A 26,087-nucleotide genomic window follows, 5' to 3' on the forward strand; every position below is an offset into this window, starting at 1 on the left:
TTAATCTGTTTATCACTACATGGCTGTGGCTTACCGGATAAAGTTCCATCTGGTGTCTGTCTCTGGTGGAGCTACGTGGCTGCTACCTGACTCTGCCTTCTTTCTCCCAGCATTCAGTTTAGTTTTCACACTTAGTTCTACTCTGCTAAGCCACCGTCTAAAACAGATTCTTTATTAACCAATGGTATTCACAGCATACAGAAGGGAATCCCACATCAGCCTACTTCTTTTAATTTTAAATTAACTTTTAGATTAGCATACATACTCATATAAATTAGGTTAGCATGCATACAAAGTGATGTATTTCAGTATGACAATTCACATATATCATTATGCCTTGTTATCATCTGTTCCCTCCAACTCCACACACCCCCAGTCCATGCCCCATTCCCATCTCGCTGATCCCCTTTATTTCTCCCTTCTTGTTCCTTTAGATTTAGGTTAGATGAAACTTTGTTCTGGAGACCTTTTCTGTACCAGGTCTCATTTCTCAGCTGAACCATTCTCATTGGACTCTCTGTTCATTTCTATTTATGGCAAGTATTACACACTCATTCCTTTTCATTATTCCTCAGTGGTAATTACTTTCTCCCTTGTCTGCTGCAGCACTAAATTATAAATTGCTTTGAACCACAAATTGTGAGGTCATTTTGTATCCCTCATACCTGACTGTGAGAGTTCCCCTAGTAAGGAATTGCTGATATATGGGCAGTAAGTGTCACATCTCTTCGTTTTTATGGTGACTATTATTATTTTCTGCAGTTACTATCTTCATACTTTTAAAGCATGTATCATTTATGTGAATATTTATTGTTTTATAAATTCTGAAATGTCAAAGATTAGTATCTACTGAAGGGAAGAATTTTTATCAACAGTGAATATAAATTTCCACAGCAGGTATTTTCGATCAGGCTGAGATTTTGCTAAGTTAGCACAGCTAGGTGGCAGTTTGTGTGCACATGTTTATGCAGGTGCACATGCAGTCTGGCTGGAGGGTAGTGTGGCCGTACAGTGCCTTTCCCAGTTCTCTACCTTAGTTTTTTTTTAATTTTAACTTTTACTGTTTTACTCATATGTGTGTTTTTCCCACATTTTATCTATGCACCCCTTTCATGTGTGGTGCCTCTGAAGGCTAAAGACTACATTGGATCCTGTGAAACAGATGGTTATGTCGCCATCTCCCTGGTTTTCTGGAAGAGCAGCCAGTGCCCTCCAACACCGGTCCATCTCTCTAGCCTTCCACCACTCTTATCATGACAGGACTTTCACTGAGCTGGGACTCACCTTTCAGCTGGACCCGCTGGCCATTGAGTTCCAGCTGTCATCCTTTGTTTCCCTCCCCAGGGCCAGTGTCACAGATACCTGCTGCTCTTCTTGGCTTTTGTCTCTCCATGGATTTAGAGGAGGATAGAACTTAGTTCCTTATACACAAGCAAAAACCACTTTACTGGCCTATCTCTCCAGGAAATAGGTAGAGGTTTTTTTTTTTTTTAATCTGATTTTATAGTCATTTTTGAAATGGTTCAGTACCACTACGCGTGTGAAGAGTGTTGACACAATATTGATATATTGCTCTTAACTAAAGTCCATTATCCACACTGGCCTGGTTTTTACCTAATGACCTCTTTTTGGTTCATAATCCCATCTAGACGATCATATGATATTTAGCCTTCTCGTTTCCACTGAGTAGTGAGAATTTTTCAGTTTTTCTGTGTTTGATGACTTTGATAAGATTCATTTTATAGAATGTTCTCTTGTTGGCATTTTCTGACAGTTTTTATTTTTAATCGTGAACATAGGAAGTGTGGTGTCTGGGGAGACCACGGATATAAAGTGCCATTCTCCTCATCGATATCAAGAGAACATTAGTGCCGTTGTTTTTCCCTTGTTAGTGCTTGGTCAGCTTATACTGTAGCTAGACAAGTGCCTGGCATCCTTACCTTTAGTGGTGCTTATGTTAATCATCTCATTTTGATCCAAAGATGTGCGTACGTGTGTGTGTGTCTGACAGACTGTGTAGCCCAGGATTCCCTCAGACTTTGAACCCTTCTTCCCCTGCTTCCCTCGTGCTGCAGATTGTTCACGATAGGTGTCTTTTAAACTCTTTATTAATTTTGTTGTCAGTTTAATTAACCTAGACAGTTTGAGTTGTAAGTCATTCAATTCACTGCCAGTTCATAACACATTCACACTGCCGTGTCTATGTATATAATTAATATAAGCACCGATAGAGGATAAAGATAGCAGAAGACAGACACTTGTCCAGCAACCAAGATGAGGTGATTTCTATAAGGAAATGGTGTACAGACCATGCCTTGAAGCCTGGTACATTTAGACTCCTTTAAGTTTTATTGTTTTATTTCCAAAAAATGTTTTCCTTCTGCTCCTTTCCAAAGAGCTTTCTAACTTTGACGAAGTTTTTAGGAATAAATCATTTTACTCTGCAGTTTTATTTGAACTTGTAGAGATTTAATTCATAGGATTTTCTGAAAATCGTTACAAATGGGGCATCTATCTAGGCATTTTGACAGATTCCTATGTTACTGTAATAGTGAGTGGATTTTCTATAAAGCAGTACTTGGATAGTGTAGGCTTTCGTGTGTACATACACTTAAGTGTGTGATAACTAGTGATTGGGATTCACTTCCAGTTTTGTTGTGGTGTTGTGGTCTAAGAAAGTTGGCATTTTATGTCTGGCTGACTTTGGTATGTCGTATATGTATATGATATCTTAGCCATCTGTGAGGCTGCTGTTTCTGCTGTGGAGCCTGGGTATTTAGAATGAATACAAGTACGGGGCCTCCACCCCTGTTCTTCCAGCTTTAAAGTGTGTGTGCTTTTCTTTTGATTGCCTTCCTATTGTTTCAAGTGATTCTCTTTTTTTCCAAGGCTGTTCACTTACTTACAATCCCCATTAGAGGCATTAGCATTTGTAATAATAATTGCATAGACTTGGATACAGTTTGCATGGATTTCTCTTGACTGGTTTGTGTATTTTTGGCTTAAAAATATATCCATTATGTTTTCAGTAAATTTTCACATAATACTACTAAAACTCTTTGATTTAGTGAAATGAACATAGTCTAAGAAACTTAGACTTAAATGTATACTGATTAAAGAGACTGGAATGATAAGAACTTGAATGTATACTTCCATTACCTATTGCTTTATGTTAAAAAATTTAAGATTTGATACGTAGTATTCAACATGTATTGCAAAAAAATTAGTTATTGGAAAAATTGAAGTCCATATATGTGGTTTTCCTTTAACATTTTTGTTAATTCACCAGTATAAAGGAAATCTGCTTGCTGAAATACCAACATAACATACTATAAAGCAGTCATCCATTTTCCATTAAATAAGTTCCTTTCTTAGCATAAAAGCATGCCTGTCTTCCAGGTTCTGTAGTTTCTTGTACACTATTTACATAATTTTTCCAGCTTCTGTAACAGTCCCAACATCTGGATGTTTTACAATGATACAAAGCGAATCTACTCTTAAAAAGTGCATTGTGGACATTCCTGTTTAGGGAATCTTCTTGTGAGGACTCTTTCTATGCAGTGCACTGGATCAGCTCCTCCAAGCCCTGTGAAAATGTCAGCAAGGACATCAGATTCCCAGAGATGTGTGGGTGCATTCTAAGCCCGTGCCCTCTGAGGCTTCTAGGCTGTGCCTGTAGAAATGTAGGCCAGGACATCAGATTCTCAGAGATGTGTGGGTGCATTCTAAGCCCGTGCCCTCTGAGGCTTCTAGGCTGTGCCTGTAGATATGTCGGCAGGGGCATCAGACTCCCAGAGATGTGTGGGTGCTTTCTAAGCCTGTGCCCTCTAAGGCTTCTAGGCTGCACCTGTGTGTCATTATTTTTCATTAGCCTGATGGTGGCTCCTGGCAGTCTATCCCTTGCCCCAGGAAGCAGGGACATTTACATGCTTGACACGTTTTTCACAGAACTGCTCTTTGGCTCCCTCAGCATTGGGAAAGTTCCAGGAGAGGAAGAGAAAGGCGGTCTTTTTATGCAGTCACTAAACTGTTCAGTTCTTGAGAATAAGGTCTGTTGTATTTTTCCTGGTACTTTGTACTTGTGTCTGAGTCTTGGGCCAAGGTCTTTGAAGTCCTTTGCTTCTCTGGAGAACATGGGATGGGATGAGACTTAGAGCATCTCAAAGCTCAATCTCAAGGTTCTGCTGTTTTCTCTTGACTAGACACGTGATTACTAAGCTTTCCATTGGTTTCTGGAATTCTGGGAAAGTGTATTTACAATTTATGGCCATTTGCTTCTTGCTCTATGGAGAGATCCCACTGAAATTCTCCACTCTGCCATTTTTGCTGATGTACCAAGGTTTTGTATGAACATAGTTCTATCTTGATGATGTGCTAAACATTGGCTAGCAGAAAAACATCCAACAGAGAGTCATGGTAAGTAATTGTAAATATGACATTAGAGAGAAAGAGAGCCTTCTGGCACTGAAATTAGACTTTGAATTTGTAGGTGGCCTCCTGGAACAGGTAATGAAGGGGTGGGGTGAACTGAGTGTTGGAAAACAAGAACATTCAAGATATTAAGAAATTTGTGAAGTAGTAGCATCTGCTGGTGTCAGGGTACCTCCAGAGGGCTGTCCAGGTGTGTGCGTCTCACAACAAGGAACTGAGCAGGAACAGGGTAAGAGGAAGTACATTTCTAAAGAAGGCAGCAGGCCAGAGAAGAAATAGCAGCTCAGACAGCCCCACTCTACACAGGATTAGGCTTATATATCACATAGCTTGGGCTTTTGGGCTCATTTGTATAGTGTGGGCTTTATCTTGCATGCATATATCTGTTATATGCAGTTCTGCATGCAGCTTCATGTTTCATATATCCAGTAAGCATCCTAAATCCTCACTCATGCAGGGATGTGTATTTTGTGTTATTATATAATGAGTCACAGGCATCTTTAGACTCTGGAGGGCCTCTGTGCAGTGCTTCCAGTCTGTTCTAGCTGTCTATAAGCTGGGGAGATGGTTGCTTTTCACCAACTGATTTTTTAATATACTAATTTTGTAAGAGTTTATAGTAGACCCTCTGTATCTCACTTTCTGCCCTCATTTCCTACCTAAATAGGACTTTTTTTTAAAGCAGAGAAGTGTTTGTAATTTGCTGTAGATTAACACATTAATTTCTGCTGCTGTAAGCCTTCCCTTTTTTTTCCCTTTGATCTTCTTCCATCCTTCTTTCCTTCTCTTTTGATGCTGTAAAGACACAAAAAGCTAGTTTTGGTGGCACTCAGGAAGCAGAGACAGGCAGATCTGAGTTTAAGCCAGGGCTGTACAGAGAAACCCTGTCTCAAACAAACAAATAAAAGAAGCAAAACAAACAAAAATCCCCAAAGCAAAAAGCCCTCAAACAAATGACAGACTAAAACAAAAATCCCACAGCTCTTGCCTCAAAAAGACTAAGAGAGATTGACTCTTCTGAAGTCAAATATGAGTTGACCATGGCCCAAGGACAGGTCACCCCAAATTTTGTGTTCTAGCATATTAATTTCATGAAGTTTTTATAGTAAAAGAATGTTCTGGCTTTATTGTCAGCTTTATGCAAATTAGAGTCACCTGGGAAGAGAAGAGCTAATTTGAGGGACTGGCCTGTGAACTGGTGGCTTTAGGGATGGTGTGCCAGGGCCCAGTCCCTTTCAGCAAGCAGCATACAGGTGGGCCTGGGCTGATGTGAGCCAGGGAGTGAACCACAAGCCACATGTCTCCATGTTTCTGCTTTCGTTCCTGCTCTGACTTCTTTGATGGTGAATTATGACTTGGGCGGTCAGATGAAAGAAACCCTTTCCTGTCCTAAGCTGCTTTTGCTCAGACTGGTTTTTTATTCTTTGGAAAATTTTTATGTTTTGGTCATATTCACTCTCCCTCTCCAAGTCTTCCTGGATTCATTCCCACTTCCCTTCCCACCCAACTTTGTGTCCTCCCTCCCCATATCCGGTCCAGTTTATGCTGCCCAAATCTTGGATGTGTGGAGCACCTTTTCAGAGAAAACTGACCCCGTTTCTTGCAGCAGTTAAGAACTGTCAGTAGGTCCTCTGCTAGCGTAGAACTCCGTGTCCCACTCCCCTCTCCACGCTGGGCTTTCATCTGGTTAGGCTTGCACACATCTGTGTGAGCCTCACAGCCTCTCTGAGTTAGTATGTGCAGCTGCCCCAAAGACAACATTTCTATGTAGTCAGTCACCTCATTGGCTCTTACGCTCTTCCTACCTCCTGTTCTGCAGTGAGTGGGCTCTGAGCCTTTAGAGAAGTTCTCAACCTGGGGGTCAAATGACCCTTTCATAGGGGTTGCTTAACACCATCGGAAATCACAGATACTTGCCTTACAGTTCATCACAGTAGCAATATTATAGTTAGGAAATAGCAATGAAAATAATTTTGTGGGTGGGGTCACCACAACATGAGGAGGTGTATTAAAGGGTCACTGCTTTAGGAGGGTTGAGAACCACTGCTTTAGAGAAAGGGGGGTGTTGTCTTTGTTCCTTTTAGGTCTGGACATTCTGAGTCTGGTCAGTGTTTTATCACAATAGAAAAGCAACCTAGAACACAGAAAAAAGAAAATAAGACGTCAAAAGACTTGAAAAACATCGACACATCAGACAGAGGGGCTGCAGCACAGTGGGGAAGTTTCTGCTGTGGTCCGCTGCTGGCATCATCTTAGCCTGCGGGCTGGCTGAGCTAGGAGTCTGTAGAGTTGTAATGACGTTGGGGCAGACACAGTCACTCAGTGACTGTTAGTGGGCCGAGATCACATGGCTTGCCCACTGTCACCCGTGCGCTCCTCAACCCGCCTTTGACAAAGGTTCACACATGGTGCTGCTGCTTTCTGGGATTTTAGTTCCCTCCTTCCCTTCATCCCTCCCTCCATCCCGTCCTCCCTCCTCCCTTCTTTCTTCTTTATCCTATTCTTTCTTTCCTCTCTCCCAGGGCCTGGTACATTCTAGGTGATGTGTACCCTCACCTGAATTTGTTTCCTGAGGAAAAGACCCAAATGTTTAGTCTGTGAAACTTCACCTCACATTTGGTCTAACTCAGAGAAAGGAATAATTAAAACAGTAAATTTCTTTTGCTTAGATTTTATTAGGGAACTATTAATTGTGCTAAGTGTATGAGAGGCCTGGCATTGTGGCCTTTAATTTAAGCACTCGGGAGGCAGAGGCAAGGAGATCTCTGTGAGTCCAAGGCTAGCCTTGTCTATATAATGAGACCCTGTCTAAAAAAAAAAAGGATTGAACAAATATTTTCATATATAATATAGGATGCAAATGGATATGTATATGTGTAATAAAATGAAAAAATTGAGTATAATTATGTACTACATGATGACATTTTAATTGAGAACTATACGCGTGACAGTGGTCCAATAAGATTATGTTACTTAGTGATGTTGATCCCTTAGTGTGTGTGAATATATCTGTGGTCTTTGCACAACATTGAAATCACCTAAGTGTTCATGCCATTAAGAGTAGGGCTTATATTCATTATGGCTTTTATTTTCCCTTATTGAAGGCGAAGAGATTTGCTAAATCTAAGCCTTAGAATAAGCTGATCTTATCCCATCTCTGACACTCTTTCTCTCTTTCCCCTTTGACCACCACATCTCTCCTATGCAGACATTCTAAGGACAGGCAGTAAGGTGGAATGTATCTAAACTTCCAAGTAAGATGCTGATTCCCATACTAGACAGAGGCTTTCAGTGTTTGGAAGCCTGAAAAATCCCACTGTATTTTAAAATACAATTTCAAAAATGTATTTTAAAATGTAAACCTCTTGGCAATTTGAAAATATTTTATCGAGTGATGTGCAAATTATTATTCTTTTAAATATCTGTCCATAATTGATTTGAAAAGAAGCATATGATCAAAGTAGTTTAATTGCTCCCTAAGAGTATTTTATATTTTACCGAAGGAACTTTCTTTTTAATTGTAAAAGGAGGACAGTGTGTAGACTACTCATCGCAAGGGAAGATATGGGAAGCATGTTTCCTAGCATGTTGCTTTAGAGAATGTTAATAATTTGTATGAGTACTAATGAAGTATATTTCATAGTACTTAAACTATTCTTATGCTATTATGACTAATGGTATAAACCACTGCAGATTAGACTATGTGAAGTAGAGGAACTTCTTATGGACCTTGTGTTCTCTAGCATTCCGCTTCCCGCCTGCTCTTGTCTTTACATGACCTTGAAAGTGAGGAGTAGGAAGGGTGTGAGCTTGTGAGTCCTGATGACGCTCTTCATGGTGTGCAGTCCAGCCTCTTCCGTCATTGTGTTGTTATTGGAGGAATTAGTATGAGACTATGGTTCTCATTTCAGTTGTTTAAAGCTGCGGTCTGCTTTAATCAGTTAGGCCATGTGTTAGGTTAGACAAGGAGTCATCTCAATGCCAAAACCGAGCACTTCCCCTCAGAACAGGATCACATTCTCACTGCTTTATTTAAAAAATGAGAGACCTGGACAGAACAATTGAGAGAAAAAAGTACAATCAAATCAGAACGGAAGAAGGAACATTATTTTGATTTATGGATTACATGATTTTTTAAAAAAAATTTATAGTGACTTATTGGTCATAGCTTGAAACAAGTTAAGCATTAAGCTGCCAATATGTGAGTATAATAACATACCTTCATACACTACTTGATAATAAAAATAATTATTGATGCATACAACAATATGGATGAAATAAAATTATTTTGTTTAGTAAAATAAGCTTTACAAATGAAAGTATATATTGTGCGGTTCTAACTATAAAGTTCTTTGACTGTAAAAATACCTTCAACACCTACAAAATAACTATTAGAGCTAATCAACAAATTCACCAAAGTCATATGTAACATGAAGGGGCCAGCTTGTTGGGGTTTCTATTCTGCCCGGTACCTCACAGCCGGCAAGTCCCAAAGAAAATCACACACAGGATTCCATAAGATTTTAAATTGATTGGCCCATTAGTTCAGGCTTCTTGTTAACTCTTATAGCTTATATTAACCCATTATTCTCATCTATGTTAGCCATATGGCTTGGTACCTTTTTCAGCTGTCAGCTCACATGTTGCTTCTTCGGTGCTCTGGGCAGGAATGGCAAGGGAGCTTCCTGCTTCCTAGCCTTCTCCTGTTCTTATTGCATCACCTCTACTTCCTGTCTGGTTTTCCCGCCTGTACTTCCTGCCTGGCCAATCAGCATTTATTTAAAATATAATTGACAGATTACAGACAATTCTCCCGCACCATTTCCAGGTTATACCTACCATGAGCGACCTGATTAACAATGCCCCTATACAGCAGGAAGAAGTTTGGAGAGAAATAACTGCGCCCATATTCCCAAATATTGTCTATAAATGTTCTTTTACATTTAAAGGGGGATCTGATATAGATATGAATAATTTGCATTGGTATGGATTTTAAGGTCAATTTTGTTATATGTATATGTATTTCTGATATCGATTAAGGTATTGTGATTATGTAGTTCACTTAAAAATGTGATGCATAATTAGAAAATATAGGTTGTTAATGGATAATCATCAATAATAGTCAAGCTTGTAGTCATGTTAGTTAGATTTTCTAGATATATAGATATATTTCAGTTAAATAGGCATTCTTCATATCTTTCAAAGACTATAGAATATGGCATTTTAAATGTTTTAATAACTTAGGGCTGTTCATGACAGTGAGACATGTCTGCTCCTGGCAGCACCAGCTACTTCAAGAGGAAGATGGGCATCGAAGAGGCTACTTATGGAGTTTGATAGCCATTTGGGCAAGAAACTGCTCTTGCCTGGACTGTTGTATAAACTGGACACAGAGAACCCACAGAGAGAGGACTGCTGAACTTGCCTAAAGGTGAGATGATCTGATCTTTCTGGGTTTCTGATTCATGAAAGAGTCTGCGAGACATTCTGCAGGACACAGTAGATAGTGACTGAACTGCCTTTGAAATTTCCTGCTTCATGGAAATGTCTCTGGATACTATGGGTCTGAAGGATGGATGCCCTAATAGTACAAAAAAACTTTGGGTGACTGTCCAGACAGCGAGATGTCTCTGTCATTTCTAGAGTTTTGGAAGTTGCTTATTTTTTGTTTACTTAGGTAATATTATATCCTGGAGTCTTTGATGGAGTTGAAGAATAAATAGATAGTTATAGTTATAGTTTTCCTTAATTATGATAAAAGATAAAATAGCTATAGACATTGTAACTATAATTCTTGCTTTATAACTGTTTTGCTATATGTAATTTTACTATATTAAAATGAAAGCCTTTTTTGTTTAAACAGAAAAAGGGGAAATGATGTAGGTGGGTCTTCTGTATTTCTGTTGCTTCATTGGTTAATTAATAAAGAAGCTGCTTGGCCTGATAGGTCAGAACATAAGTAGGCGGAGTAGACAGAACAGAATGCTGGGAAGAAAGGAAGTGAGGCAGACGCCATGCAGCCAGCCTCCAGGTCAGATATTCTGAATCTTTCCTGGTAAGCCACAACCTCGTGGTGCTACACAGATTATTAGAAATGGGTTGAATCAATATGTGAAAGTTAGCCAATAAGAGGCTGAAGACAGTGGGCCAGGCAGTGTTTAAAAGAATACAGTTTCAGTGTAATTATTTCAGGTAGAGCTAGCCGGGAGCCAGGGAGCCGGGCAGGGGGAATGCGACCTTCTACAACAATCATAGAATACAAAATGAACATATAAAAATCAGACATTTCTGTGCACTAATAGGTATTTGAAATTGAACCCATTTACAGCAACAGCAAAGAGTGAAAATACTTGAAGGTAAACTAAGAATATGAAAAAAGCAAGCTGAAAGAAATTGAAAGCAAAAATAAACAGAAAGGTTCATGGACTAGAAAAATTAATATAGTTAAAAATATCTTTATTACCCAAAGCTACACACTAACTCCTATAAAAACTCCAGTGATGGGCTGAAGATGTGGCTAAGTGATTAGGAGCACTGTGTGCTCTTGTAGAGGACCCAGGTCCAGTTCCAAGCACTGAATAGTGGCACACAACCATTTGTAACTCTAGTTTTAAGGGATTTGATACCTTTTTTTGACCTCTGACAGTGCTAGGCACACATGAAGTACACATACAGGCAAAGTATTTCTATATAAATAAATCTAAAAAATATGAAAACTATAAATGACCTTTTTTTACAGATAGAGAAACATAATCATAAAACTCATATGGAATCACAAATGGCCTGAGTAGCCAAAACCAATTCTGAGAGTGAGCAAAGCCAGACACATCACAGTTTCAGATTTCAAATTACATTATAAAGATACAGTAATCAAAATAGTGTGATACTGCATAAAGACGGAGCAGCAGAACAGAGCAGAGTCCGGAAGGAAAACCCTGTGTGTCTGTCAGAGGCAGTAAGAATGCCCAGTGGAGAGAGGGCAGTCTTCAGCAGTGGGTGTTGACAAACACCGGAGATCTACAGAGGAAAGAATGAAACTGGGAATCTTACACCATCCAAAAATTACCAACTCAGAATTGGTTAAAGACTTGTCAACTAGACTGGCCACTGCAGTAGGCAGGTGGTGTAAGGCTTCTAGAAGTAGAGGTAGTGAGAGCATTTGGCTATAACACTAAAAATACAGACTATAAATCTGAAACTGGGCAAGTGGGACAATAGAAAACCAAAAGCTTCCTTCTGAACAGCAAAGAAAATAGTCATAAAATGGTAAGACTACCTAAGGAATTGAAGATAACAAGGAAACCATTCCTCTCATGAAGGATTTATGTTCAAAGTGTGTAAGGAAGCCCTACAAGTCAGTAACTAAAAGCCAAATAACCCAATTTAAAAAATAGAGCAAACTCTTGAGTAGACATTTCTGTAAGGAAAATATGCAGTGACGGGAGAGAAAAGAGGCTCAGCATCAGGATCACTGAGGAAATGTGAGCCAAACTACAGTGAAATCTTATGGTATACCTGCAAGGACAGGATTTACTAGCAAGACACAGAAAATAGTGGTGAGGATGTGAAGCAATTATAATATTTATTTGCACATGAAATATTCTGAAGACAAAGTATCGCCACTGTGATAGATGGTGTGGTGGTGCCCCAAATTAATAGCAAAATACTGTGCTATCCAGAAATCTCAGCTATGGACATTTATTAAGAGTTGATAGTAAACTCTTGAAGATATTGACTCTTCTGTGTCCACTGCGGACTATTCAGAATGGCAGAGGTGTGGTAGGATTCTTCAGGTGAAGAGGTAAGAAGATGCTTAGACTCTCACAGTAGTTAGCCTCCCAAAGAAGGATCTGCTACAATAGCAGCATAGATGACCCTGGAGAAAGTGTGCTAGATGAAAAAGACTAGGCAGAGGTGACGCACCGCCCGAGCCTTTACACAAGGTGTCTAAAATAGGCACAGGTGACGCACCGCCCGAGCCTTACACAGGTGTCTAAGATAGTCAGACTCCTAAGACTGGAACCTAGAGTGGCAGTTGTTGGGGTGGGGATAAGGTGTGGCTATGCGCTGGGAATCTGTGGCTCATGGGGCCTAGAGTTAAAACTATAGAGTACAGTAAGTGCTTGGGTCTCATGTACTGCACACGCACAATAAGAAAAAAACCTACGTCCTGTAGTCTAGCAGGTAAGAGTACTTTTGTAGCCAAATCCAAAGGTCCAGTTCAACAGAGTAGCGTGTGTTATAAACAGCAGCCAGGACCGTAACTGCTCAGCCGTCGCTCTAACTCTTCTTTTGTTTTTTTGGGACTGCATCTGATATAGTGCAGATTAGCCTCAAACTTTCATCCTACCTCCATCTCCCAAGTGCAGGGACTACAGGCATGTGCTACCACACACTCAGCCAAGGTATTGGAGTCTTTGGTTTTTGATTTCCCATAGTCCTCAATGTTGTTAAACTTTTTTGTATCAGAGGTTGACACTGAATCCTTGTTCTTCCTGCCCCTACTTTCCACATGCTAGGAGTACAGTTTTGTGCCGCTAATCCAGCTTCAGGTTCTCTTTTGAGGAGTTCTACCTCCCTTTAAGCACTTTATATTATCTAAGTATATTACCCCAAACAAAGCAAAACTAAAACCAACCAGCAGCCTGGGTTTGATTCTTGGATCCCATGTAGTGGGAATGAGAGACCTGATCCCATAAACTTGTCCTCTGACTTCCGCACATACTATCACATACACACCATACACTCTAACAATAACAGAATAAATAAAAATATTCTTACAAGGGTTTGAACTTTAAGATACAGCAAAATAGAAAAAACATACAAAACTTTCCAAGTAAACTTTGAAATTTGTAGTTATTTTAGTTACTGCTAATAATTTTTAAAAGTAAAATTACTCATGAATTCTCATTGCCTCTGGTGGAATTAACTTTGATACTAAGCAACGTTTTAAATCTGTGTCACTATTTTCTCTTAAAGGCATTCAGCTGACTTTTCAGTAATAGCCTAGTATCCATGTTAGTTTTAAGCAATACGTTATCTTTATTGAGTTCTTGAAATTTTTATGCAATGTATTTTGATCATATTTACTTCCCACTTCATCCTCCTAACTTCATGTCCCTGCATTTTTTTAACTAGCCCATCAAGTCCAATTTATATTGCTCACATCCTCCTTTATGTGGGCCATCCATTCCAGCATAGTCTATCTACAAGGGCCATATCCTTAAAAAAAAAAAAAAAAAAAAAAAAAAAAAACGCTTCCTGCTTTTGAAGGACGTGGATTTTATTAAAGGCCTTCTCTGTATCCATTGAGATGATCATGTGGCTTTTGTTCATTTTTGATTTCTTATATTTGTCTATTTGCATGTGTTGAAACAATCTTAAGTCTCTGAGATAAAGCCAATTTGATAACTGTGAATGATCTTTTTGATATGTACTTATATTTGGTTTGCAAGTATTTTGTTGAGAATGTTTGCATCTATGTTCATCCGGGATCTATAGTTTTCAGTTGTTTTGTATTATATGTATGTGTGTTTATCTGGTTTTGATATTAAAGTAGTACTGGTTTAATAGAAGGGGTTTGGGAGTGTTCCTTCTATTTTAGAGTAATTTACGAAGTGTTGATTACAGATCTCTGAAAGTCTGGTAGAATTCTACTGTACATGCTTCTGATGCTCAGCTGCTATTTTGTTTGTTTGTTTTTGTTTTCAGTTGGAAGAATGTGTTTATTTATTTTTTTCTATGTCCCAAATCTGTTTTAAGTTACTGATCTTATTATTTTTGTTATGATATTTGATTGTATTTTATTTAATTATAGATTAAAACTTAAAATCAGTAGCAAAAGAAACAGATGAAAATGTTCAAACTGACAGAGATTAAAAAACATACTAGTGGATGATGGCGATGGAATGTACTATTAAAGATATTAAGACAAAAATAAGAATTTCTTGGAATTAAATGAAAATATAACATAAGCAAACCTCCGGGGTAGGAAAGCAGTCCAAAAAGCAAAACTCTAAGTGTCTGCATTTAAAAGTCAGAAAGCACAGATAAATAACTTAGTGATGAACCTCAAGAGTTTTGAAAAGCAAGGAAATAAAGGCAACCGAAAGGCAGTAAGAACGAAGAAATAAGCAAACTCACGCCAGAAATGAATGAATTGGAAATAAACTAATGGCTTCTGAGAAAGGGAGGATTAGTCTTCCTCAGAGAGGCGCCCTCATTGGTTGATTATCCAATACCATGTTGTTAGTCCTTATCTCAGCTACTTTTCTATAGCTGTGAACAAAACACCACAAGCAAGGCAACTTATGAAATAAAGAATTTAATATGCATCTCTGGTTTCGGAGGTCAGTAGAGTCCATACGATTACATTGGGGAGTATGGCAGCAGGCTGAAAAGCATGGCACTGGAGCAGTATCTGAGAACTGATATGTTGAGACATCAGTTCTCAACATGTCCTGGTTAGGGGTTTCTGTTGCTGTGAAGAGACACCATGACCATGGCAAATTTTATAAGGAAAACATTTAATTGGGGTGGCTCGCTTATAGCTTCAGAGGTTCAGTTCCTTATCATCATGGCAGGGAGCATGGCAGCATGCAGGCAGACATGGTGCTGGCAAAATAACCAAGAGTTTTACGTCTTGCAGGCAACAGGAAGTGGTCCCAGTGTCACACTGAGAACCTTGAGCAAATGAGACCTCGAAGTCCATTTTCACAGTGACACAAGTTTTTTTTTTTTCCAACAAGGTCATACCTATTCTAACCAAGCCACACCTCCCAGTAGTGATGCTCCCTTCTGGGGCCTTTTTCTTTCAAATCACCACAGAGGGAGAGAGAGAGAGAGAGAGAGAGAGAGAGAGAGAGAGAGAGAATGAGCACACTTGCTTGCTAACTGGGGTAGTTTCAGGAACCCAGCCTGAGGAACACACCTCTTCCAACAAGGTCACACCTCTGAAGCCTTTCCACATAGTTCTACCAATAGGGGATTAAGTATTTAAATATATTTGCCATTGGGGCCATTCTCATTCAAACTACTACAATCCTGAAATCACATTCATACAAGCAACACTACATGGACTCAGCAGGAAACTGTATGTGTGTGTGTGTGTGTGTGTGTGTGTGTGTGTGTGTGTGTGTGTGTGTGTGTATGGTCCTGTATTTTGATTAGCTGGATTTCTTTGAACTTGAATGTATTTTCTGTGACACAGTATTTTAAGGTTATACCCAGAACTATTATTGATAGCCTTATCCTGATGTCTAGAAATTTCATATAACTGCTGTTTATAAGAAGAAATTGATTCTTTTGAAATATTCCAGTGCCAATCTAGAAACTCTTAAAGTTTGAGGCCAAAAAGGACTGGCTGTAGATCTTGTTAGAAGTTATCAAATATCAAAAGGTTTAAGACACTTGAGTGCATGTGATCACACGTTACTCTGAAATCATTTACTAACACTCATTTGAGAGGAGGCATAATTGAAAGACTTGAAAGTTGAGTACACAAAGTCACATTAACTCAAGGATGCCCCTGATAAACCTTGAACATAAGCCAGATTTCAGTTTTTCACCAGTGTTTTTATATCAATGCTCAGTGTTTAAAAACTTGGAAATAATTCCCTTCAACTCCTCACCACATTTGAAGTATCTTGTGCATACTTAAAATTTATATTTATATCCTATGAATCTTCTTCTAAAGTTTACAGTTTTCTTATGTACATTTTATTTTATACTTTCTTAAACAATAAGCAGTTTTTTCTTTAGAACAAAATTACATTTTAAAAAATTATTGAGATTATAATTACATCATCCTACCTTCTCTTTCCTACCTTCAAAACCTCCTCCATACCCCCCTTTGCTCAGTTTCAAATCCATGACTTTTTTCGTTAATTATTGTTTCATATATGTATAAACATATATTATATATGTGTATTATATATATATATACACACACACACAATCTGCTAAGTCTGTATAATGTTATTTGTGTGTATGTTTTCAGGGATGACCATTTGGTATTGGAAGAGTATGCTCTTCCTGAGAAAAACTATTTCTCCTGCTCTCAGCATTTCTAAGTTGTCCCTGGTTCTTTATGTAGGGTTGAGGCCTCGGGTTTTCCCCGGTCCACTTTAGCATGTCTGTTTTTGTCCTGGTTGAGCTCATGCTAAGCAGCTGTGTTAAGACTTCTGGGTGTAGCTTCTGACATTGCTAGGTGATACAATCCCACAGGAAGCTCTCTAATCTTCTCTGGCTTTTACTGTCTTTCCACCCCATTTTCTGGAACATTCCTTGAGCCTTAGTTGTAGGAGTTATTTCATAGTAGTGACACCACAAAACTGCATCTTGATTAGCTGTGGTTTTCTGTAGTATTCTCCTTCTTTGGCAAAGAGAAGTTTCTCTGCTGAGGGGTGAGAACTACACTTATCTGTGGGTGTAAGGACAATTATTTAGACTGTAGTTAGGGATTATGTTGGCTTAGAAAAGTGGTGATTGTGGGTTCTCTTCCAAGATCCATGACCTTACTCACCCTGTGTAGTTGCCTAGGTCTCTAGTAACAGGTGTAATATCCTTCTTGTTGAGTGGGTCTGAAGTCCAATGAGAGAGATGCTGGTTACCACTAACATATACATGCCACCACTGTCCCCATAGGGTTATTGTGTCAGATAATCCTTGTTGTACTTCATAGGCATCATAGTTCTCTAGGACTGTTGGCTGCTTCCCTAATTGGGAACTATAAGTACTTAGGAGTCTTTCAGGAACTGTCCAGCTCAGGGGCCTCTGCACCCCTACTTCTGCAGTGCATGATACCTTCAGCAAATAGGGGGACAACCAAGGGCAATAGCAATAGCCTATAGTGTATTGAGAATCTCTTGGACAACTCTGACAACTCAAAAGAGTGCTTCTCATGCCTAGTGTTGGGGTTTTTATTGGATGGTTTTTACTCTTGGAGGGAGCCTTAGCCCAGATGATAGAATTTCATATATGTGTATTTATACACAGCCTATGTATATTATAAGATTTTTTTAAAAAGTAGATTGGTAGGACTTCTTGAAAAAGTCCTTATGACTTTTTCAGACATCCTCACTGTTATTTTACCCTCTTCCTTCCTTCTATATTTACTCCTGTGCAGGAGAGTTTTATGTCAACTTGACACAAGCTCAAGTCATCTGAGAGGCAAGAACCTCAATTTAAAAAATGTCTCCACAAGATAGAGCTGCAGGTAAGCCTATAGGGAATCTTTTTAGTTAGTGATCAATGGGGGAGGCCCATTTGTGGGTGGTGTCATCCCTTGGCTGGTGGTCCGGGTTCTGTAAGAAAACAGGCTGAGCAAGCCATGGGGAACATGGCTAGTAAGCAATGGACTTCCGTGATCCAGCTTTGCTTGTATTTCTGTTCTGATTTCCTTTACTGATGAACAGTGATACGGAAGCATAAACCCTATAAACCCTTTCCTCCCCAAGTTTCTTTGGTCTTGGTGTTTCGTCATGGTTGTAGTGACCCTTAGACAACCCACACCCATTTTCCCCATTTTCCCACTTAGATCACTGTTACTCCTTTGTATTGCTCTCTCAACCCATCACCCTGACGTCACATATGACATTTGTCTTCTTTAAAATATCCCTCCCCCTTTTATTGAACATAGATTCTTTTCTCCTATAACATAATCTGAATACAGTTTCCCCTTTCCACTCCTTCCAGTTCCTCCACACCTCCTCTCCCATCCAGATCTGTTGATGGAGAGAGAGCTTGCTTTTTGTCCCGGCCGCCTGGCTAGCTTACACCCGAAATAACCACACAGAAATTGTATTCATTAAAACACTGCTTGGCCCATTAGTTCTAGTTTCTTATTGGCTAATTCTTACATCTTAATTTAACCCATTTCTATTAATCTGTATATCACCACGAAGTCATGGCTTACTGGGAAAGATTCTGCATGTCTGATTCTGGTGGCTCCGTGGTGGTTCTCTCACTTTGCTTTCTTCCTCCCAGAATTCAGTTCTGTTTCCCTACCTGCCCTATCACCAGACCCAAAGCAGTTTCTTTATTAACCAATGAAAGCAACACAAATACAGAAGGACCTCCTATACCACAGATCCACTCTTTTCTGTCTCTCATGAGAAAGCTTCTAAGAGACAGCAAAATAAAATAAAGTATAATAAGATAAAACAAAAACCATCATATTGAAGATAGACAAACCAAGCCATGAGAACAATAAAAGAGCTCCAAGAGAAGGCACATGGATCAGAGATCCACCATTTAAACATTCAGGAGTCCCATGAAAGCACTAAGCTAAAAGTTATAGTATGTCTACAGAGGACCTGGTGTGGACCTGTGTAGACCATATGATTGCTATTTCAGTCTCTGTGAGTTCATGTGAGCTTTGCTCAGTTGTTTTAGAGGGCCTTGTTCACCTGGTATCCTCTGCCCTCTCTTCCACAGGCACCCTGAGCTTTGAGAGGAAGGATTGGGTAGAGACATTTCCATTAGAGGTGTGCATTCTAAGGGAATCTTTGTGTGATGTCTGGTTGGCGGTCTTTGTATATCTGCGGGAGGAGGAATCCTCTCCAACAATGGCTAAATGGAGGAGTAAGGCACTGTCCTGAGGGTAGCAGAATATCAGTAGCAGTCATTTTATTGTTTTGCTTTGTACTAGTAATATTTGGACTTACCCTGGATCTCTGAGCTATCTAGTGTCTGGTTTTTGGTCACCCAAGGAGTGTCAGTTATGGGTTCCATCTCATGGAGTGGGCCTGAAATCAAATCAGACATTGATTGGTCCCTTCCACAAGGTTTGTGCCACCATTGTCTTAATATATTTTGCAGGCAGGACAGATTATAGATCAAAGTTTTCTGGCTGAATTTGTGTTTAAGTTTCTCTTTTGGTAGCCTGCAGAGTACCTTTCCATGAGAACATGTGGCTGAAGGCACCATGTAGGCATTAGCTCAACTTCTCCAGTGAGTTGTGTGGGTGCTGTCCTCAATTGGTGCCTTGCTGTTAGTTTGTGGAGAGCAATTATTTATGGATAATTTACATTGGTATAGATCTTTGCATATTGATATAAGTTCAAATTGTATTTGTTATATTGAATATGCTCCTATTTCTGTGTACAATATTTGTACACCTATGTATTTTATCATATTGTATGCATGCATGCTTCTACCTCTAGTTAAGACATTTTGTATATTGATGCAATTTTAGGTTATATTTATCATATTGCATTATATATTTCTACTTCTGATCAAGATGTTTATACATTGTTTACATTTTGAGGTCATTGTCCTCCTTTACTGCACAGTTGTTTAAACATTGTTTAATATTCTGATATGAAATTTTAATCTATAAGTTATTTAGGTATTAAGTATTAAAAGTCAATAGTCATTCAAAAATATTTGTATATAAAAAAGTTTGTAATACTTTTAGTCAGACTAATTAGGTTCTTTAGATACATAGAGATTGTATTCTGCATAGTTAGGTAACCTTCAGCCACTTCAAAGATCTGTAGAATATGGCATTTAAATAACTTAGGGTTCTGTTGATGAAAAACACTATTGCTTCTGGTAGTACTGATCTACTCCTGAGAGAATGTTGAACATCAAAGACACTCCACTTGGAGTTTTCTTTTCCTTTCTTTCCTTTTTTTTTTTTTTTTTTTTTTTTTTTGGTACAACTGGCCTTTGGGCAAGGAACTGCCCATGCCTTGACCACTGACAAAGTGCACGATTGCATAATGTCTGGACTGGACAAGCAGGATACAAGAAAAAAGTCCGCCAAATCTTGCCAAGTTAGGGTAAGATGGTTCTGAAAATTTTCCTGCCTCTGAAAATGGTCTGTCAGTTATGCTAGGCCATAACCAAAGTTGGTAGCTTCAACACTGCAAACGAGACTTTGGATGATTGCTTAGGCAGTCAGTTGTCTCTGTCATCTACTGCACATTTTGGAAAGCTGCTTGATTGCACCTTCTGCCTAGTCAAGTAATATTATATCCCTTCTCAGGTCTTTGATGGGGTTGAAGAATATCTAATCTCATTAGTTACTGTTTTCTTATGATGTAGCCAAGCCATTTCCAATACAAGACTTAGACTCCTTAAATTAAAACATTAGGATATGGCCAGGTGGTAGTGGTGCACACCTTTAATCCCAGCACTCAGGAGACAGAGGCAGACAGATCTCTGTGAGTTTGAGGTCAGCGTGGTCTACAAGAGCTAGTTCCAGGACAGGCTCGAAAGCTACAGAAAATCCCTGTCTCGAAAAATTTAAAAAAATAAAAAAATATGTTCCTTGATTAATATTGTTTATGCTGGTTGTAATTCTAACTATATACTTGATATCTGTTCCTAGTGTACATAATTTTGTGTTGGGTTTGGAACTCTCTTATTTAAACAAAAGGGGGAGGTGCTGTGGGAGCTCCTTCAGCCAAGAGCCTTAAGATACAAGCCCACTTGGGCATGGTCTCTTATACTATAAGTGCAGCTGTAAAGAACACACTCACTGTCTTGCTTCTGACTCTTGCTTCAGGCTGCTAGATTCGGTTCTTGTCTCCCATTCATGCAGAGGACTGTGATCAAGGACAGTGATCCCTGAGTCTCCCCTAAATAAATAACCCATCATTATACATAATTCTGAACTAGTGAGGGAATATTTTGTAACTTCCATCATCAGATGCTGAACATTTAAGTGTTACTCAGCCATTTGAGTTTCGTCTATTGAGAATTCTCTGTTTAGAACTCTATCCCATTTTTTGATTATGTTTTTTGATACCTAGTTTCCTGAACTCTTTTTTATAATTTGGATATTAGTCCTCTATTGGATGTGGAGTTGGCAAAAATCTTTTCCCATTATGTAGGGTGCCACTTTGTTTGAGTAATGGTTTCCTTAGCCTTACAGAAACTTTTTAGTTTTGAGTTTCCTTTTATTAATTGTTGGACTTAGTGACTACATTAATGGTGTTCTGTTCAGAAAGTCTTTTCTTGTTCCACTGTATTCAAGGCTATTCCTCACTTTCTCTTCTGTTAGGTTCAGTGTATCTTGCTTTATGTTGAGGGCCTTAATCCATTTGGAGTTGAGTTTTGCGCATGGTGATAGATATGGATCTTTTTGCATTCTTCTAACTACTAGTAGCCAGTTTGACCAGTACCGTTTGTTGAAGATGCTTTCATTTTTCCAGTGCATATTTCTGTCTTCTTCATCAAAAATCAGTGTCCATTGGTATGTGAGTTTATGTCTAGATATTCAGATTGATTCCATTGATCAATATGTCTGTTTTTGTGCTGATGTCATGCTGTTTTTATTTCTATAGCTCTTTAGTACAAATTGAAATTGGGGATAGTGTTACTTTCCACTCCTCTTTTATTATTGAGGATTGTTTTAGCTATCTTGTGTCATTTGTGTTTTCATCTGAAGCTGAAAATTGCCTTTTTAAGATCTGTAAAGAATTGTGTTGGAAGTTTGTTAGGAATTGCATTGAATCTGTAGATTGCTTTTGGCAGAATGGCCATTTTTATTATATTTATGTTACTGATACATGTATATGAGAGATTTTTCCATTTCCGGATATCTTCGATTTCTTTCTTCAATAAAGTTTTTATGATACAAATCTTTCACTTGCTTGATTAGAGTTATCACAAGATATTTTATATTATTTGAGGCTGTGGTGAAAGGTGTTGTTTCCCTGATTTCTTTCTCAGCCCATTTGTCATTTGAGTATAGGAGGAATACTAACTTTTGTGTGTTAATTTTGTGTCCAGCTACTTTGCTGAAGGTGTTTATCAGCTGTAGGGTTTCCCAGTAGTTTTTTTTTTTTAGTGTTACTTATATTTACTATCATATCATCTGCAAGTAAAGATACTGTGACTTCGTCTTTTCCAATTTGTACCCCTGATATCCTTCAATTGCCTTATTGCTTCAGCTAAGACTTCAAGTACTATATTGCATAGGTATGAAGAGACTGGGCAACCTTGGCTTCACAAGGGTTTTACAAAAATGACAGTGACTTTTTAAAAGGAAGGTATCCCCAAAGCTCTGAAAGTCAGGTTTCTTCCACTGGAATACTCACGATTCCTGTGGGTTAGCCTAGAGAATTTGCCAGCTGTACTTTCACTGTATAGTTCTGTGGAATGTAGCAATCTTTTATGATTTTATTGAAAATATTTTCTGGGTCTTTGACTGGGATTCTTTTTCTAGTTTCATTATTTTTAGCTTTGGTCTTTTCATGGTATCCCAGATTTTCTGATGTTTTGTTTCAGGAACTTTTTAGATTTAGTTTTTGACCAATGTATCTATTTCTTCTATTGTATCTTCTGTGCCCGAGATTTTTTTCTTCCATCTCTTGTATTCTGTTGGTAAAGCCTACTTCTGTAGTTCTTGTTCAAATTCTCAGACCTTTCATTTCCATTATTCCCTGTTTGTGTTTTCTTAATTGATTCTGTTGGAGATGGGATCAGGGAGGAAAGGAAGACTGAAGCAGGTTTTCTGCTACAGAGTTGGGATGAGACTGGGGTATTGGATCCAGAGAAGCAGGAGGAGAAGTGTGTATCCACCCTCGACCTACTTGTTTCCTGGCAAGAGTAGACCTTGGTTGTGTTAGCAGGTGGTGCTTACTGCAGTTGAGGACTGGGGCAAAGCAACAAGTAGGGGTATGGAGGGTAGAAGGGAAGGTCTGTGGTATCAACAGGAGATAAGATGGGGTGCAGTGAAGGCTGCCACAGGTGCTCTGCTGCAGAACTGGGGTGAGACTGGGGGATTGGGCCTAGGAGGAACAGAGAGAGTCAGTTGTCATTCTGGATCTCCATTACCTCATTGATCCTTTCTAGTTCCATCCATTTACCTGCAAAGTTCATGATTTAATTTTACAGCTAAATATTATTCTTTTTTTAATATTTATTTATTTATTGTGTATACAATATTCTGTCTGTGTGTATGCCTGCAGGCCAGAAGAGGGCACCAGACCCCATTACAGATGGTTGTGAGCCACCATGTGGTTGCTGGGAATTGAACTCAGGACCTTTGGAAGAGCAGGCAATGCTCTTAACCTCTGAGCCATCTCTCCAGCCCTAAATATTATTCTTTAGTGTACATGAAGCACATTTTCATTATCTTTAAGTTTCATAGCTATTGTCAAAAGGGTAACAATAAGCATTGCTGAGCACATGGCTGTAGGGTAGGATGTCAAGTTCTTTGGGCATTTGCCAAGGAGTGGTATAGCTGGGCCTTATGGTAAATTTACTTTCTTCTCTATACTGATTTCCAGAGTGACTGTACTATTTCATTCCCAGCAACAATGAACAAGGGTTCCCTTTACCCACAACCTCACCAGCGTTTATTCTCAGTTTGTTTGTTGATCTTAGATTCTGATAGCGTGAGATGAAATTGCAAGGTTGTTTTAGTTGGCTTTTGACTAATTGGTAAAGATGAGAAACACTTTTTGAGGTGTTTCTTGGCCAGTTTTATGTCTTCTATTGGGAACTATGTTCAGACCCCTAGCCCATTTTTCAATTTACTTTTTATTGAACATTTTTTTCATACAATATATTCTGATCACTGTTTTCCCTCTCTCATCTCCTTCCAGATCCTTCCAACCTCTCCATTCTTTCTACTCTGTGGCTTCTTTTTCTCTCTTTAGAAAACAGGCAATAACAAAATAAATCAGATTAAAACAAAACAAACAGAAAACATGAGAAACACATATACCAACCTCATAAAAAACACAAACCATAGTATATAAGCAAAGACCAGTAAGGTTAAAAAAAATTATGCCTAAACAAGCATTATGAGACTGAAAATACCATTGAGTTCCTTTTGTGGTGCCTATCTACTTCTGGACCCGAGGCCTTCCCCTAACTGTGGTGTGTATACCCAGTGAGACTCTATTGAAGAAACTAATTTTCCCTTTGTGAGTGATTGTCGGTTGGAGATAGCTTCTGGGTTAGGGATAGGAGCGATGTCTCTTTCTCCTGTCAGCACTGGGGTTCATCTTAGATCTAGAATTGGCCCTAGAATCTTGCAGGGACTGTGCTTGTAGTTCTGGTTGTCCTGGAACTTGCTCTGTAGACCAGGCTGGCCTCAAGCTCACAGAGATCCACCTGCCTTTGCCTCCCAAGTGCTGGGATTAAAGGTGTGTGCCACCAGGTGGCACTGAATGTTTCTACAGCAGACTTCTGCTATTAGTTTGCAGATTAAGGATTCTTTTAAATGTGTGTAAAAACCTTTAGAATGCTGAAAATAAGATATATTTGAAATTATATCTGAAGACTAAAACCATGACTTTATATCTTTTTAATCAATTGTAGTAAATGTAGTGCTGGAGCCCAGCGGGTGATGTGGGCACTGGAAACTTCAGTACTCCATGACCCTGTGAGTTTTCCAGTCTCTAACTGCTGCTTTTCTATCTCTTTTACTAGGCCTATGCAGCGGTGTTACAGCAACAAGCTAAGGACAGCAGACAAAGTTCAACAGGCATAGCTTGTTTTGGCACCTCTCTCCCAGAAGAAAAACTCAATGACTTTCGTGATGAACAAATTGGACAGTTGCAAGAGCTGATGCAGGAGGCTACTAAACCCAATCGGCAATTTAGTATCACTGAGTCAACAGAACCAAAATTGTGATACGTAAATCTTAACAAAGCTTGTTAAATTTATAATCTCATACCTCATCTATCGTTGGCTCTTTAAGATATATCACTGCAGCTTTAGTGGAATAGTATCTTATTTTTGGACAGTATGAATGATTCATTGATCAAGATCACAAAGGGTACACTATGCTACCATTGGAATAATATATTTGCTGTGTGGAATGTTATTTTGTGGAGTTTAATTTTTGGACTAAAAGGTGTAAAGAAGAACACACTTTGTAATTGTACTGAAAATTTCTTTTTTGTGTAGAAATGTTTTAAATTCTATTCCCATCAAGCATTAGTTAGTGGTTTGTTTCTAGTTTCATCAGTTAAATAAATATATCATGAGACTGGTAGATGTGAATTTCAGTAAGTTTATCATTAGATGTATTGTCATTCTGAAAGTCCCGCCACGTCCCCTTTAGTAGTGCACTCCTGGCTACCACTCAGAACGTCCTCTTTGAGTCATTTGGAATGCAAGTTTTAAGAAGAGCTTTAAGATTCATTTTTTGAGAATTTCAGTTATTGCCTAAAGGGTGGGGAGATGAAAATTACTGTGGTGACTAAATTTACAAATAAAATACCTATCAAGACCTGAGTGTAAGCTGGGCAACTGATTGGATACTGTAGCAATAGAAGTTGGACCAGGGAGCTGTTTCCATTGGTAAAATGTTTTCTGGGAAGGCACAGAGACTCAAGTGCAGCTCTAGTACCTACATGAAGAGCAAGCATGGGGCTGCATGCTGTGAACCTAGGAATGGAGGTGCAGAGACATGCATATCCCTGTGGCTCACCAGCGAGTCTGTGGGTTCCAGGATCGGTGATACCTACTTCCAAAAAGTGGAGTTCAATAGAGGAAGAGCCTTCTGTAGATTGTCTACATGTGACACCTGCTGTAAGGTAGGTTCTATACTACGTGACACCTGCTGTAAGGTAGGTTCTATAGATTGACTACGTGACACCTGCTGTAAGGTAGGTTCTATAGATTGACCACGTGACACCTTCTGTAAGGTAGGTTCTATACTATGTGACCCCTGCTGTAAGGTAGGT

At 39.0% G+C, this 26,087-nt stretch overlaps 1 protein-coding gene across 3 annotated transcripts in view; it reads left to right on the forward strand.

Moving 5' to 3' along the window:
- Sdhaf3 (succinate dehydrogenase complex assembly factor 3) overlaps positions 1–25,393 on the forward strand; it is a 47,107-nt gene extending 21,714 nt beyond the window's left edge. The window contains exons 2-4 of one of the 3 annotated variants that reach the window (XR_014999979.2): positions 9,714–9,862; positions 17,558–17,647; positions 24,826–24,871. Coding sequence is in view for 2 of the 3 variants with exons in the window: in XM_085683903.2 (XP_085540029.2) it covers positions 24,826–25,029 (204 nt within the window). In the remaining variant the exon portion in view is untranslated. Of the gene's footprint in view, positions 1–9,713; positions 9,863–17,557; positions 17,648–24,825 lie in introns of all 3 variants that reach the window. The other 2 variants (XM_085683904.2, XM_085683903.2) reach the window with 2 other exon arrangements.
- The last annotated feature ends 694 nt before the right edge of the window (positions 25,394–26,087 follow it).

Source organism: Myodes glareolus, chromosome 25 (genome assembly GCF_982192425.1).
Source record: "Myodes glareolus chromosome 25, mMyoGla1.1, whole genome shotgun sequence".
Classification (NCBI taxonomy): domain Eukaryota; kingdom Metazoa; phylum Chordata; class Mammalia; order Rodentia; family Cricetidae; genus Myodes; species Myodes glareolus.